The sequence below is a fragment of the Embiotoca jacksoni genome, unplaced genomic scaffold (genome assembly GCF_022577435.1).
Source record: "Embiotoca jacksoni isolate LCO1_2020_lvr unplaced genomic scaffold, fEmbJac1.0.p SCAF_1, whole genome shotgun sequence".
Taxonomy (NCBI): Eukaryota; Metazoa; Chordata; class Actinopteri; family Embiotocidae; genus Embiotoca; species Embiotoca jacksoni.
In genome coordinates this window covers 2,692,501-2,705,509 of record NW_027185229.1, presented here as the reverse complement: position 1 = coordinate 2,705,509, position 13,009 = coordinate 2,692,501, and the positions used below count along the sequence as shown (strand labels likewise).

The 13,009-nt window shown below is 43.0% G+C and overlaps 1 protein-coding gene across 1 annotated transcript in view; it reads left to right on the top strand.

Moving 5' to 3' along the window:
• The window catches only part of LOC138201725 (inositol 1,4,5-trisphosphate-gated calcium channel ITPR1-like), a 70,906-nt gene that overhangs the window by 52,611 nt on the left and 5,286 nt on the right, over window positions 1-13,009 (top strand). The window contains exons 47-57 of the mRNA XM_069155315.1: window positions 171-266; window positions 874-1,017; window positions 1,153-1,260; window positions 1,381-1,573; window positions 3,262-3,384; window positions 6,342-6,517; window positions 7,998-8,162; window positions 8,609-8,798; window positions 8,895-8,987; window positions 10,852-10,991; window positions 11,787-11,952. Of these exons, the coding sequence (XP_069011416.1) occupies window positions 171-266; window positions 874-1,017; window positions 1,153-1,260; window positions 1,381-1,573; window positions 3,262-3,384; window positions 6,342-6,517; window positions 7,998-8,162; window positions 8,609-8,798; window positions 8,895-8,987; window positions 10,852-10,991; window positions 11,787-11,952 (1,594 nt within the window). The remainder of the gene's footprint in view (window positions 1-170; window positions 267-873; window positions 1,018-1,152; window positions 1,261-1,380; window positions 1,574-3,261; window positions 3,385-6,341; window positions 6,518-7,997; window positions 8,163-8,608; window positions 8,799-8,894; window positions 8,988-10,851; window positions 10,992-11,786; window positions 11,953-13,009) is intronic.

Below are 13,009 nucleotides of genomic sequence, written 5' to 3'. Positions count from 1 at the left end.
AAGAGCAGGACATTCATTCATCTGAGCGCACTGCTCTGCACACCTGCCAAGACAAACAAGCAAAGAGCGTTTTCCTAAAAACTGCTGAGTTTCAGTCTGTTTTACTTGGAAAAAAACGTACAGAGCTTTAAAGTTCTTATCTTGGAGCTTTCTTTTCTTCTCTGTTTCAGAACAACGCATCCAAGCTGCTGCTCGCCATCATGGAGAGTCGCCATGACAGCGAGAACGCCGAGAGGATCCTGTACAACATGAGGCCTAAAGAGCTGGTGAGGAACTGATGATGTGGATTTTATTCTTCACTGAGATGCTTTTTACACCTGAAATACAACATCAGCTTGTTGGTACCACAGAGTGCTGATATCTGATACTATCATATAAAAGTATGATGGGTTTTTTTGAGGCGTCACAGACCGTTTGCACGTAACAGGAGCAGCCTCGTATGTGAAGAAGGCTTATGTATGCGAGTGATCGCGTAACCTTTGATCTGCGCTCAATTCCTCCTCCTCAAAGACCCGGGTGTGTGGCACACAGCTGGAAATTACATTTTATGAACTGAATTTAAATTATGAAAGCTGAAAGTGAAAATACACAAAGAGTTGAATTTTCTGAGAGGATTTAAAACAGTTTTAATAGCAAATTAACTCAGTATTCAGTTTTAAATTAATAAATTCTATTTCAAATTCATGCGATTCCGTTTCTTGATGCAGTTATTCAAATTAAATGCAAAAAATTCAAAATGATGTGATTAAAATGGATTTTTATTTTTTTTATGCAAATATTCAAATTCAGATATAAATTATTCAAATTCAGTTTCTCCTGACGTGTGTGTGTGTGTGTGTGTGTGTGTGTGTGCGTGTGTGTGTGCGTGTGCAGGTGGAGGTGATAAAGAAGGCCTATCTGCAGGGAGAGGTAGAGTTTGAGGACACGAAGGAGGAAGAGGAGAACGGAGAAGAGGAAGAACACGATGCTGCTTCGCCCCGAAATGTCGGACACAACATCTATATTCTAGCTCACCAGGTCTGTTGTTTATCCGCACGAGACAGGAACATTATATAACCCAAAAAAGATCATGAATATCTTTATTCATGCCAGAGTGTGAGATACTGTTTTTGTGTGACAAGCTCACTCGTTGTCTGCGTGTCCTTCATACAGTTGGCGCGCCACAACAAAGAGCTGTCCATGATGTTGAAGCCGGGAGGGGCCAGCGGAGAGGGAGATGAGGCCTTGGAGTTTTATGCCAAACACACTGCTCAGATCGAGGTCATAACACACAACCTTAAAGAAAAAAATTCTTTCTTTGCACATACAATTGTCACAAATGAAGCCGTGGGGGCCGACAGAGACCCGCGAAGGTCATCATGTGTGTCTCTGTGTGTGCAGATCGTGCGTCAGGACCGAACCATGGAGGAGATCGTGTTCCCCGTACCCAACATCTGTGAGTTCCTCACCTCCGAGTCCAAGCTGCGGGTCTACTACACCACCGAGAGGGACGAGCAGGGCAGCAAGATCAACGACTTCTTCCTGAGTGCAGAGGACCTCTTCAATGAGATGAACTGGCAGAAGAAACTCAGAGGTGGGATTAAAATGTGTTTTAATTCAAATATAAAAGATTGTTTTAATGATACAAAAGCACTTATGCAGGTACAAATAGTAAAACTCTTTAGTTCAGGGGTCTCAAACGTTCCCTCCACCTGTGTCAGTGCAGCAGATGTTTAAACTCCGCCCACACTGAGATACACAGAGATCAGACAGAAACACAACAGAGACTGTGATGCTGAGCTGGAAACAAACACCTGCTCAGAAATTAGGCCAATAACATAAATACAATATTTTCAGCTGGACCGCAACAGATGGGGCGGAGCTATAAAGAGAGTCTGTCACTTGAGTTCAAAAACATGCACATGCTGTGGAATTAAATCTGTTGTGATACAAAATGTGTGTGTTGAGTATCAATTTGTTATTGTTCACGTAAAAGAAGCTTGATTCAGTTCAATTCAGTCCTCACCTCTCACCAAATGCATGCTGGGATAGATCCCATTCCCTGCGAGCCCGAACAGGAAGAGGATGTATGGAAAATGGATGTAAGGATGTGCATCAGCAGCTCGACAGCAGCGCTAACGATATCATCGTTCGGGTGCTCGTGTTGTGCATGTGCATGTTTCCGCTGTCTAAAAGCAGACAGGGGCTTTCCACCTTCTTTGAGCCGTGAAACATTTGTACAGTAACCTTATGAATCACAACTGAGCCTGCTCACACACACACACGCACACACACACACACACACAGACCCCCACACCTACGCACAGTCACACCTCTAATCCACAGACAAGACTGCATACCCACACAAAGCCTTATTTTGTCTCTTGACGGACAGAGAAAAGTCCCCATGTCTGCTTCTCCTTTCCAATAAAACCCGAGCAGACAAAATAGTCTATTAAGAATCAGATTACAGGACTGAAGCAAAGGTCACAGTGACATGTTTCACAGTTTTGTCCTTCGTCTTGACCTTTTTCAACTGTCAGTGTCATCGTTTTCTCACTCTCTCCTCTTGTTCTGAGTTCCTTCTTTGGTTTTCTGTTTTGACACAATGTCCTCGTATTAGTTTATGTCTATTTTCTTACTATTCTGCAGATGATTTATTTATTTCTCTGCTCTCCACTCACCACAACCAGTCAGATCACCACCCACCTCTGATCTGGTTTCTTCCTGTTAAAGGGAGTTTTTCCTTCCTTCTGTTGGAGATTTTTTCTTCCTGTTAAACAGGACTTTTTTCCTCTCAGCCGCTCACGTGGGAATTGTTAAATTGTTGGATTCCTCTGTATAATGTTGTTAAGTTCTGTTTTAAGGACTTTGCTGTGTTAAGTGCCCTGAAATAGCCAGTTGTGTTGTGATTTGGAGCTATTGAATTGAATCTCAAACATTGCACTTTTAACAGTTAAAGACAGTTGAGACAAAATGCACTGAAGATATTCTTAAAAAAAAAAAAAAAAGCTTTATTTATTCTGTAGAAATGTTAAACAGTCAAGGCTTCTCAGACGAGATGATTTGCTGCTTTTGTCAGGTTTACATAATTTTGATTGAATATTTGGTCCATTTGGATTCTCTGTAAGACAAAACAAAAAATATGTTATTGCAACATGTCATTTTTGGCATCATAAAAGAATTAATCACATAATTAGAAAAATAATTCTGGACACTTAACTGAGTGAAATGTGCAAAATAAATCCTTTTGTCTCGCTGCATGTCTCGTGTCCTCTCCAGCCCAGCCGGTGCTCTACTGGTGCTCCAGGAACATGTCGGTGTGGAGTAACGTTTCCTTCAACCTGGCGGTGCTCATGAACCTGCTGGTCTGCTTCTTCTACCCTCTGGAGGGCGTCCACGGAGGTCAGTCACATGACGCGTCCACGTATCTCTGACGGCGCTCGCGTCCCCTCGCTCACATTAATGTGAGACTTTCTGTTTCATTAGTTACTGATTTCAGATATTTTACTGTGAAGGAGATATCAGCCGTGTTTCTGAGGAAGCCGCCTGTCACTCATTCTGTTGTCTGATGTTGTCGAGCCGAGTATTATTGGATGTACCGCGCTGCTCTTGCATTCAGACTTCTTCAGAAACCGGGGTCAGAGAGAGGTTACACACCCAGCGGTGCAAAACAGGAAGAACAGTTTGTTTTCAGAAACAAAACACTTTTACTGCATCTTCCGATGTGTACTAACACGCCGCCGGTTGCACAACGTGAATGTAACACATGTTTGTGTGTTGATGAAGTTCTTTTGTACACCAGAAATCAAGTAAAGCAAGTTGTTTTTCCGCGTTTACATCACAGAAGTCATAAGGTTGTGCCCCCCACAGAGGTGGACAACACTTCTCCCAGACATCAGCATTGGCCCACTGATCTCCTTTTTACCTCCGCGCTCAGATCTGCTGATTTGTAATCATCTGATCAGGATTAAGAGCAGAACTTGAGAAGCCCTCTATCTTAATGGACACACTCACGGACGCACCGAGGCCCCGAAGCTTTCAGCTCATATTTGACCTGCAGAACTGTGGAGACCAAAGCAAACACAGGAGCAATTTCATTTGCTGTAAACAGAGCTGACGTGGGTATATAAAGAACATAAAAATCATAAAGTATAAGTTATATAGGTCACGCACGTATAAAGCAATCGCTTATTGAACTACATCCGAATCTCTTTCACGCTACATCGACTCATAAAATAACAAAATTTGAGGATTCTCCACAAACGTTTTGCAACTTTGTTCACAAAAATAGTTTGGACGCCTTCTAAAATGTAAATAAAAACATAATTCAATGATTTGCAAAGCACGTAAACTGGAAATAGAACAATCAAATGTTGAAACTGAGAAATGTTCTTAATTTTCTAAAAAATGATATGCTCATTTTGAAATTGATGGCAGCAACACGTCAAAAGAAAAGTTGGGACAGGAGCATGTTTCCCTTTCAAAACTCCAGCAATTTGTCTCCATAGTTCCCAAGAGTTTACAGAGTGTTGTTAAAACAAGAGGAGATGCAAAACAGTAGTAAACGTGCCCCGTCCCAACTTTTTTTAAACGTGGTGCTTGCATCAAATTCCAAAGAAGCATATATTTTTCATTAAACAATACAAATATCTCAGTTTCAACATTTCATATGTTGTCTTTGTCCTATTTTCAATTAAATATGAGTTTATGTGATTTGTAAATCCTCACATTCTGTTTTCATTTACATTTTACACAGCGTTCCAACATTTTTGTGAGCGGGATTGTAAGATTACATAATCAACTGAGAAGCCAATAAAAACATTCCCAAGAGTTTGCACTACTATCAGTGAACATACATCTCTTTTAAGGTGTTTTGCAACATATGTGGTGCAGTCCTGAAGTATGCCAGATTACAAAAAAAAATGCTAAAATCAAAACTAAGATTCTTCTTTGTGTCACTTTTGTGTGAAAAAAAAAAAAGGAGTCTTCAACATGAATAAGGTCGACTGAACCTCTGCTCTGTAACTTGATCTGTGTACATCATCACGTGAGACTGCAGCATACCTCCGGCCTGCTTAAACGGGCACTTTCATGGCTTTCGACCTCTGCCTAGTCTGACACACACACACACACACACACACAGACACACAGACACACACACATCCAGTGTTTGCTCTCTCTCTGCTCTCCGTCCTCCTTTGCTGAGGGCCTTAGAATGAGGGTTATAAGAGCAGGAGATCTGGGTCAGTGTGTTCTGCCTGCATGCATGACTGAGTGCTTTTTGATAAATCGTTTTTGGTGAGCATCGCACACGCTCCCAACACATTCTTGCACTCCCGCAGTGCATCCTCGCAGCGTTTTTCAGCTGGTGCTTTTCGAGGCGTTTGCACACGGCGACTACAACCGAATAGTAATGAGGGTGCAGAGTTTTTGCGAGTGCACGGCGGCTCCCCCTCTTTCTTCAGTCTGCGACATCACCGGAGCCGTGTGTCGCGTCCTGCTCGCGCCTCATGAATCTTTCAGCCGAAGTATTTTTAGAGATGGCTGTTATGTAAGTGGCACCTGTCATGTGATCTCCACAGGGATTGGGAGGGGGGAGAGAATAACTAGAAGGAGGGAAGGAGACAGAGAGGGACAAGGTGGGAGGAAAGGAAGTTTTGAAGGGAAGGAGAGCTCCCTCAGTTTAGTTTTTTTTACCGCATTTCTCTCAATCCCTACAGTTCCCTCTTTCTCTTCCTCACCTTGTCGGTCCTCTGAGGTTGATCTATGGCTCCTACAAACACGCACATGTGTTATTCCAGTGTTTTAAAGACAGAGATCAGTGGTCCAGGCAGCAGGAGAAAAGGTGTGGCCCTGCTTTTAGGCCAGTCAAACCTGGTTAAAGATTTTTTAGCCTGAGTGACACGTTGCAACATGAAACTCCTGACTAGGCCACTAATCCTGGATTTACCCCGGGATCAAGACAAGCATCAGGTAGGCTCTCGGGAAAGCTCAGTGCACACACACACACACACACACACACACACACACACACACACACACACACACACACGATGTCATACAGTTTTGGGTGTTATGTAACCGGCTCTCTTTGAGTTCAAAGTCTCACTACGGAGAGAGGAGTCAGCGGCAGCCCGTTAAAAACCCAGACGAGGCCTCGTTTAAGATCCAAACCGCACAGACGTCCCCTCAATTTGTCATTTTATATTACATACGTGTCATTTTTTTCTATGTAACGTGGCTGCCAGATCCTTCAAAATAAAAGTGATGGTAGCAGTTTTAAAATTTTTCCCCTGTGGCTTCCTTTTGAATTGCACATTTAGTTGCTTTGTGTGTGTATGTGCCTTCATGTTGTGCAGGTATACTGGATCCCCATCTGTCCGCGCTGCTGTGGATGGGAGTCTTGGTGACTCTGGCCATCGTCATCATCATGCCCCAACCGCTGGGCATCCGCGCCCTGGTGATCATCAGCATCCTCCGCCTCATCTTCTCGGTGGGCCTGGAGCCCACGCTCTTCCTGCTGGGCGCTTTCAACGTGAGTGGTCTCGCTTAAAGAGTCGGGCCAGAGGGGCTGTTCCACCGTTTTAATGCGTCTGACATTATTTAACATAATAAAGTGGAATTTTGTAAAGCCGAAACACCTAGCTGCCCATTTGAATAGTTGATTCAGAGAAAATTTTGCAGCAAATACTATCATTTACCATCATAACAAATTTTTATTAGTTTCAAGCTGAATTGACAGAAAGAAATGCTTGTAAGTTGCTGCCTGAGATTTTTGTTTGTGTTTTTTTTTTTTCTTTTTCTCTGGATAACCAAAATACCTTTGAAGATTTTTTTTAATGGGAACTAGTTCCTAAAGAGGAAATGTAGAGTGCTGACTGTGTGAGAACACCTCATATAAAATTCCTTATCTCCGTTTTATTGGTCTCAAGGCAGGAGCAACTATTTCTGAACCTGTGCAAGTTAAGTCAAAATTACCCTCGTGGCCTGATCCCACTGAGGGCAAGTAAAAAAAAACAAAAAGAAAACATGATTTTTGTTGTTATTTGGCTGAATCATTTAAATCTCTGTTGTGTGGTTTGAGTATTTTCCCCAGAGAGAAGCTAAAAAAAAAAAAAGCACTACTTCTACTGTTTGTACTTTCACGTTCTGAGAAACCTCCACCAAAGCGGTTCCACTTCTCCTTCCAACTCTCACTCACACACACTCATGCCTACTCTGCAAGCCCAGTCTGTCTGCGGTGTTGTCCACCCCCCCTCCCTCCCCCCTGGCAGCGCCTGGCTCCAGTATGTGGTGTGAAGTGCGTCACAGGAGCATCGGGAGCGCAGCGCCGCCCCTTCACCCGCCACAGATTCTCTAGCTGTGCTCCTAAACACACACACACACACACAAAATAAACACATGCCTCCTATGTTTACATTTACACACAAAAGCAGGTTATTTGGACAAATCAGACAGGAAATCAGAGAACATGTCACCATGGACAGCAGTAACCTGGTTACTCTGTAATCTAGTTTACATGCAGCCGCTCAGATGTCTCCTTGTTTTTAATATATTTGAGCCCTTTTTTTTTTTTCTTTTTTTTTCTTACAGATTAAATCGTCAGAAACTAAACAGTTTTGTTCTTAGTCTGATTTTTTGTTATCTGTTACAGAAAGGTGCACCGCTACAGTCATGACCTCTCATTTACGCCCCCCTTTATGAACAGATGTGCTCCTTTAGTGCGTCTCCACTCTACCTGCGTTAACCGGGTTTCTGTTAATCCCTCAACCTGATTCAGGAAACCGAGTTTCTTGTTCGGGTGACATTTCAGGAATTAAGTTACAGGTTACATACAAAGTGTGCAAACACACTCAGCGTGTCCTCATTTCGCGAAAAGATCCGCCCCCACCATACTGCCGTCAGCACTCTGTGTCCTCAGTAAAGGTTAATAGTTTTCCAATATTAGAGTGATAAATGATTCATTTATTATCCTGCTTTGTACTTATTAAAGAGAGTTTTCCTTTATCTCACAGGTTTGTAATAAAATCATCTTCCTGATAAGCTTCGTCGGGAACAGAGGGACCTTCACGCGAGGCTACAAAGCCATGGTGCTGGACTTTGAGTTCCTCTACCACCTCATCTACACCATCATCTGCTGCCTCGGGGTGTTCGGCCACGTCTTCTTCTACAGTCTGTTGGTGAGAGAAACACGCATAGAGGATTACATGCTAGGGGTCGGATTAAAGCGTCAAAGGAAGGCAGCAGATTTTAAATAAAAGCATGTGCAAAATGCTTTTTCCCTTTTCTTGAACGTAGCCTGAGCTCTGCATCACGGTGCATTCAAGGCCACATCCTCACGGGAATCAGAAGTTGCCTTATTTGGTGCTGTAATGATACCATTGTTGTTATTGTCGTTGGGGTGTTAACTGCTGTGTACTGGTGCCTTTGGTCTGTTTTATAACGTGTCTCGCTGAATATGCCAGCACTTCGAGATGTTTTCCATTCACATGAGTTCAAGCCGCTCGTACACAGATGCAGACAGAAAAAAATGCCTCATCATGCATGGAAATATAAAACCCCTTTGTTACTTTCCAGTTATTTATTCCCTCATATTAATCCTGCTCTGTAATGTGTGTTTCTGCAGCTGTTCGACCTGGTCTACAGAGAGGAGACGCTCCTGAACGTCATCAAGAGCGTGACTCGTAACGGACGCTCCATCGTGCTGACCGCCGTGCTCGCTCTCATTTTGGTCTACCTGTTCTCCATCGTGGGCTACATCTTCTTCAAGGACGACTTCATCCTGGAGGTGGACCGGCTCCCCAACACCACCCTGAGTGAGGACTGGCTGCATCTATAAGCCTTAAACTTTCCAGATCTTAAGTCCTGCATGTAGAAAGGACTAGAAAACACTGTGTGTTCTTACTTTGTAGAAAGCGGAGCCAGTCTGGCCGGCGAGTTTCTGTCTGCAGGAATGTGTCGAGAAGGCAGCGGGGAAAACTGCACCACAGAGGCCCCGCAGGAAGGTAACCATATACTGTGACACTGGGGGTCTTCCAATAGGCTGTAAATAGGTAAACCTGAATAGCTCCAATTAAACCTGAATTAAACCTGGTATAAACCTGATTTAAACTTGAATTAAACCTGATTTAAACCTGGTTTAAACCATAAAATCATAAGTATGTATTTTGCAAACAAACTGGTATGTTAATGTTGAGTTTGGATTTCCTGTTAAAAGTAATTTTATACAGAAAAAGCTAATGTTTGGTGAAATGAGGACTTGAGGAAGATGGTAAATTACTGGGGGGCCTTTAGGGGACTGATCGAAGTAGAAATTTCAAAATAAGATTCAGGTAGAATACAAAATATCAAACCAGGAATTGGTTTGAAGTCACAATCCTCTGCGGTATTTTGTCCAGGATAAAGAGTTGTTTCCTTGTTTTCTGCAGTTTTGTTTACACTCATGTGACTCACTCCACCGTCACCTGACTGCCATGTGACCTCATCGACCCTCATGTGACATTGATTTGTGAGCCTCCCAAACAAGGTTAAATTCCTGGGAACTCCCCACCAGTCGGGCTGTTTGGTGCCATCAAGGATAAAACAGCAAAACAAAGTCTTATTTGCCACAAAAAATACTGTCTTTTATATAATGTTGGATTAAGAATCACAGTCCAGAATATATTCAGAGATAAGGTACATAAACTGGCCCACTTCTGATTTTTTTTTTTAACATTTTTATCCACAAAGAAGATATAAAAGCTCCTGCAATTCAATAATAACCTGTAACTTAAATATTTAACAATTTGGCAAATAGTAAATTAAACCTTCTTAAGACATGTTGTGCTCCAGTCTGTTAAAGGTTTGACAGTCAGTGTTTCTTAGAACCCGTGTGTCTTCCTTCTCAACATGCCTCCGATGACCTAGAAACTTTTTCTAGTTACATAAACCATTCAGAAATGTTAATCAATTTCATCTGTCTCGCTCCTCGCAGTCGAGCTAAACAACAACACTTTTGCTTTGACTTTCACACTGCGAGCGAAATCATGAAATCACGATTTCAATGGATCTGAAGTTCAGCAACTAAGTCAAAGATATCTATAATTAAACAAAAGATATGATGTCTTATAGTCATATAGTGACTAAATGGATAAACCTCACGCCAACATGGATGTCTAAATATTTATAGTCAATGTAAGTTCATCAAAAAGAGTGTAATAATCTATTTGTGTTGTTTAGTAAAGAAAAAAAAATCATATTTGTTGAATATAAACATCTTAAACATGATAATTACTTCTCCAAAACACATAGAATATCATAATACAGTTAATGTACTGTGAGTAAAGTTTAATGGAACATAAAATAGCTCGTCTTATATACAGTCCATTAACTCTTAATGGTTTCTGAAGAAAGATGACATCACGGTGCCCCTTTTTTTTTCTATAATAATAACCAATAAAGTGCATTTATATGGCAGATAAACTGATTTACAACAATGGTAGTGGACAAGACTCAAACTAGACTATTTATATTAACAATTATTGTACAAATTATCATATATTGTTCTGTTTTATCGTAGCTCACTTTTCATTTCATTTCATTTGAGCAATTTTCTGAAGTTACTGTATTATTATGATTTTTTTAAATGTAAATGTTTTGTTTTAATTGCTTTGCATCCTGTTAGTTTATTTATTAATTATCATGAGCTGCAGCTGGTTGCTTTTAATGTTATATAAAGGGGAGAAAAAGCAGCTTCTGGAGGCCCTGATTGGTCGGTTGTACCTCTTAGATAAAATATTATGGTCTAAATTGATCCAATGATGTAAATATACTGTAGTTATTGTACTTGGATTAAACGATTTACTTTAGTTGTATTTTCTGCTCCTTCAGGTTTTGAGGACGACGCTGAGGAGGAGAGCGACATGGAGCGGACCTGCGACTCGTTACTGATGTGCATCGTGACTGTGCTGAGTCACGGTTTGAGGAGCGGCGGGGGTGTCGGGGATGTTCTCCGTAAACCCTCCAAAGAGGTACATGCAACCGTGATCAGGTTTTTGTGTGTGTGTGTGTGTGTGTGTGTGTGTGTGTGCGTGTGTGTGCGTGTGTGTGCGTGTGCGTGTGTGTCAGCTGCAGCTGCAGCGCCAGTCATGTGACCTGGCCGTGAGCCCGTCCAGCCCTCAACTTGTTTTTATTTCACAACTCACAGCTGCACCTCCTCCGCCTCCTCCTTAGAAAATGAAACCTCAAAAATAGATTTCTACCGAATTCAGGCGGGACCTGTAATGATGTAAAAAAAAAGAGGATGTGGGCGTCTTCCGGGTGTTTTCACAACTTCGGTGCGACTCAGGTCAAAGACGGAAAAATAGCAGTCAAATAGTTTCATGACACGGGAGGCACATTATCTCTTTAAAGCCAGCTCGTCTTAATTAAGTGCTAACAGGCTGCTCACTACTGCAGGCTGGTTGACAGCATCCAGGGAGAAGCTCGTCCCATTACTGTAGAGAGGGTTAAGTAAAAAATGGGACTCTGATCGGCGTGCTGGAGGCCGGCTGCGTCGTGCTGACCGGCTTTCCGTCGTCTCCGTTACCGGAGCATCTGGCAGGTTGTTCCCGTGGCCCCGCGAGGACCGAGGTTAACCCGGTTTCAAACATCATCCCCTGCAACACCTGTTTGTGTCGAGGCCAGCCTTTTAGGTCAGACGTTTAAATGGGGCCAACGCTCCTTACGTTTACTCTCTGTTGTCCAAATAAAGGCAATAATCACAGAGATGTGTTCATGTTTAAAGAGAATTCACATTCAACCCCGCGTTTTGTTTTGTTACGCAGGAGCCGCTGTTTGCAGCCAGAGTGATTTACGACCTGCTCTTCTTCTTCATGGTCATCATCATCGTCCTCAACCTCATCTTCGGTGTGATCATCGACACCTTCGCCGACCTGAGGAGTGAAAAACAGAAGAAGGAGGAAGTCCTGAAGACCACCTGCTTCATCTGCGGTGAGACCGCTCAGCTCCGACGTGGCTCCGCCCACCCGTCGCTCACAGCTCCAGAGTTGTGAATACAGTTTGGTAACTCGGCTCGTGTTGATCCATGTTCAGACCAAACACGAATTGCTACCACGGAGAGATGACATACAAAGTCAACGCAAAGACGTGAATGTCAGCGAATTTGTGTCCTCGCAAGTTGTAAATAATTAACTTCGTGCTAGCGGCGGTGACACGAGGCAAATATTGGCTTCGCGTTGGGTCTGGACACATAGCTAGCGTTTGTACAGTCACTCTGAAGGGCGGACCAATCAGAAAGCGATGTCGGTGGTTAACCGCGTTTGTCCCGCCCCTCCTTCGCTGTGATTGGACGGCTGGTGACGGTGACGAGCGCAGAACCTTCAGCGTTCAGCGCAGAATAAACGCTCAGCACCTCGTCAAGCTGCTGCCGTTCATTAAAACAATTTAATAGATATTCTGTGCTCAGGAATAAACGCTTTGGTGGACACGAGCCGTGGGAGTGTCGCCCGGTTTTGCCGCATTCTGATTGGTTAAAATGAACCTGAGGTCTTCTCCCAATAGGATGGAACAACTGTGAATGATTCTCTATGAAGGGTACACAGACCCGTATATTCACGTCGTGAAACTGGGTCTGGTAGCTCAGCTCAGCTGTTACGTGATTGGTTGAAGGTTTCCTCATGGTGGACTTCGTGCGGTTACAGTTACAGTTTTCCCTGCTGGGACAGTTTTTTTCTTCCAAGAATTCAGCAGCATGAGCTGGAATATTGTCCTCAGAGGATTCATGGGAAACAGACCTCAAACTTTCCAGGGATTGGATGACTGGTCAGACTGCGCTCTCTGCGTTTCAAACACCGGGACTCTTCCACCGTCGATCTAAAGTTGATTTACTCCCTAATTCCTCTCTGAGAACATTCAACTTTTATTTGCATGTATTTGTGGTTTCTGGTGTGTAAAGGTGTTTGGTAGTTCGTGGCCGTTCCTCTTCGTCTCTTCCTCCCCCTTCTTCTTCGCTTTGTCGTTGTTCCAGAGAAGGCTGAGTCATGAGGGC